Source organism: Lycium barbarum, chromosome 6, assembly GCF_019175385.1.
Source record: "Lycium barbarum isolate Lr01 chromosome 6, ASM1917538v2, whole genome shotgun sequence".
Lineage (NCBI taxonomy): Eukaryota > Viridiplantae > Streptophyta > Magnoliopsida > Solanales > Solanaceae > Lycium > Lycium barbarum.
In genome coordinates, this window is record NC_083342.1 from 1,748,807 (window position 1) to 1,751,475 (window position 2,669).

The following is a 2,669-nucleotide window of genomic DNA, read 5'->3' on the forward strand; positions in this document are numbered from 1 at the left end:
AATGAATAAGAATTTTATCCTTGAACACCGTCAATCACTAACTTTTTGCCCGTTAGATTTTTGAAATAAAATAATATCTAATACGTTACTGCGGAATATGTTTTTTCTAGTTCTGTAAATTTTCAAAAAAAAGTATTATTGTGATAAATTGGTTTAAATAATAGCTTACTTCGTTAAAAAATTCCAATTATCAAGGGGTTCTTTTGAAGAAAAATCAACACTACTATTCCCTTTGTACCTAGGCCCATGTATGACAAAGCGAAGATAAACTTCTATTCAAAACCCTAGCCTTATATAACTCTAATTTCCCCTCATCTCCATCACCACAAAGAAACTCTTCCTCACAGCAAAAAAAAAAAAAAAAAAAAAGGAATGTGATTTTCACGTGTTACTAACTTTTTTTCTTCCATATATGTTATATTATATAATATATATAGATCAAATAAGGAAAATTAGAAATTAAAAGTTTGGTGTATTAATAGGGACACTAAGTTTCCTACTTATGCTGTTATTCCTTTTTCCTTTTGAACTTACGACCAATTTGACTTCTTCTTTAATAGGTATATGGAGTAATAAGTTTCCTACTTGTCTCCTATTATAATTCCATTTTTTAGCCTACGACAATTGGAAGATATTGCCATAAACTATTCCAAAATTTTGTAATGTAATTTTCACGTGTTACTAACTTTTTTTCTTCCGCATATGTTATATTATATATAGATCAAATAAGGAAAATTAGAAATTAAAAGTTTGGTTAATTTCAAAGTCTTAACTTTTAGGTGCTTAATTCAAATAAGGAAAGGTTTAACAATCAAATTTTAATGGATTTTTAACTCCTCAATATTAGACAATTATTAAATGACTATTTTGTCTATTGTAAACTCTTTTAATGAAGAGCAAAAAGTTCAAACAACATTTCTAAGACCCTTCGTGCTTTTAACATATATATATATATATAATGTTGTTCTTTTGAAGAAAAATCAACACTACTATTACCCATTGTACCTAGGCCCATGCATGGCAAAGCGGTGATAAACTTCTCTTCAAAACCGTAGCCTTATATAACTCCAATTTCCCCTCATCTCCATCACCACAAAGAAAACCCTAGCTCTTCTCTTCCTCACAGCAAAAAAAAAAAAAAAATGCCGCCAAAGTTCGATCCATCTCAGGTTGTGGAAGTATATGTCCGAGTGACAGGTGGCGAAGTGGGAGCAGCATCATCACTGGCTCCTAAAATAGGACCATTAGGTCTTTCCCCTCGGAAAATAGGTGAAGACATTGCTAAAGAAACCTCTAAAGACTGGAAAGGCTTACGTGTCACCGTTAAACTAACTGTCCAAAACCGTCAAGCTAAAGTATCAGTTGTACCTTCAGCAGCAGCACTTGTAATAAAGGCATTGAAAGAACCAGAAAGAGACAGGAAGAAAACAAAGAATATAAAACATAATGGGAATATATCACTTGATGATGTTATTGAGATTGCTAAGGTTATGGCTGTTAGATCTATGGCTAAGGAATTGAGTGGTACTGTTAAGGAGATATTGGGTACGTGTGTCAGTGTTGGTTGTACTGTTGATGGTAAAGATCCTAAGGATTTGCAACAAGAGATCTCTGATGGTGACGTGGAAATTCCTGAGAATTAATTGAAGAGAATAAGAAGAGGTTAATTTCGTAATTTTTCGCGATATAGTAGTTTGATAATTTGGATTTTATGTTGTTTTGTTTTTTGAGTGGAATGTTATCAGAGGATAATTTGGATGCTCATCTATATTTAAATTTAGCTTGGATTTTGTTTGCTTAGATTTTTTCTCAAATACATCTTTTTATGCTTTCGTTATGATGAATGGTAGTCTTGTACCTTATTGTACAAGTAATATGCTGAGTCGATTCTGTTTTCAGTGTTGATCTGAACGTGGAATTTGATCTTAGACTATGGTTATGAGAATACTCTGTTGCCTAAGAATTTTATATTTCGCATAATTAGTATTTGGTTTATCATCTATAATTAAATGTAGCCTGGATTTTGTTAATTTTTTGTTGGAATACTTTTAGCATAATTTTTTTCGCAAATGCTTGTTAGGAGAATTAGAGATAGGCCAAGAAGAACTGGGGAATGCTGGTTGGGTAGGACATGACACACTTCCAAATTACTGAGGACATGGATTCTAGATAGAAAGGTTTGGAGGTAGATGATTAGGGTAGAAGTTTAGTAGGTAGCCGAGTGTTGTAGCACCTCTATGTAGGAGAGGCAGGTGCTAGTCTCCTCTTCTCCTTTCTCCATGGTAATAGTATTACTATTTAGTACTTGCGGAGTATCTTTTAATTTGTTAACTAGGGTAAGGTCTGCATACATCCCCTCCCCAAGATCACTTGTGAGATTACAATGGGTATATTGTTGTTGCCTTTTTATGTTGTTATTATGATGAATGGCAGTCTTGTTCCTTATTGCCAGTTTTCACAGGATGAATAGCCTATGTTTTTAGTGTTGATATGAAGTTATGAACCTGGAATTTGTTCTTTTATGATGCTTATGACTAACACGGACATAGCTTATGGTTACCTTTTCCATTCTAAAGATTTAAAAATATATCCTGCAAATACACTACAAGAAAGTATAAAAATTGCAACAGCTTCTTTAGCAACAAAATAATATAGTTGACAAAAGTTAA

At 32.7% G+C, this 2,669-nt stretch overlaps 1 protein-coding gene across 1 annotated transcript; it reads left to right on the plus strand.

Annotated features, from left to right (window-relative positions):
* Nucleotides 1-1,048: 1,048 nt before the first annotated feature.
* On the plus strand, nt 1,049-1,809 carry LOC132599448 (large ribosomal subunit protein uL11-like). Its single transcript, XM_060312822.1, has one exon. The coding sequence runs from the start codon at nt 1,143-1,145 to the stop codon at nt 1,641-1,643; it is 501 nt and encodes a 166-aa protein (XP_060168805.1). The 5' UTR covers nt 1,049-1,142; the 3' UTR covers nt 1,644-1,809.
* Nucleotides 1,810-2,669: the final 860 nt, after the last annotated feature.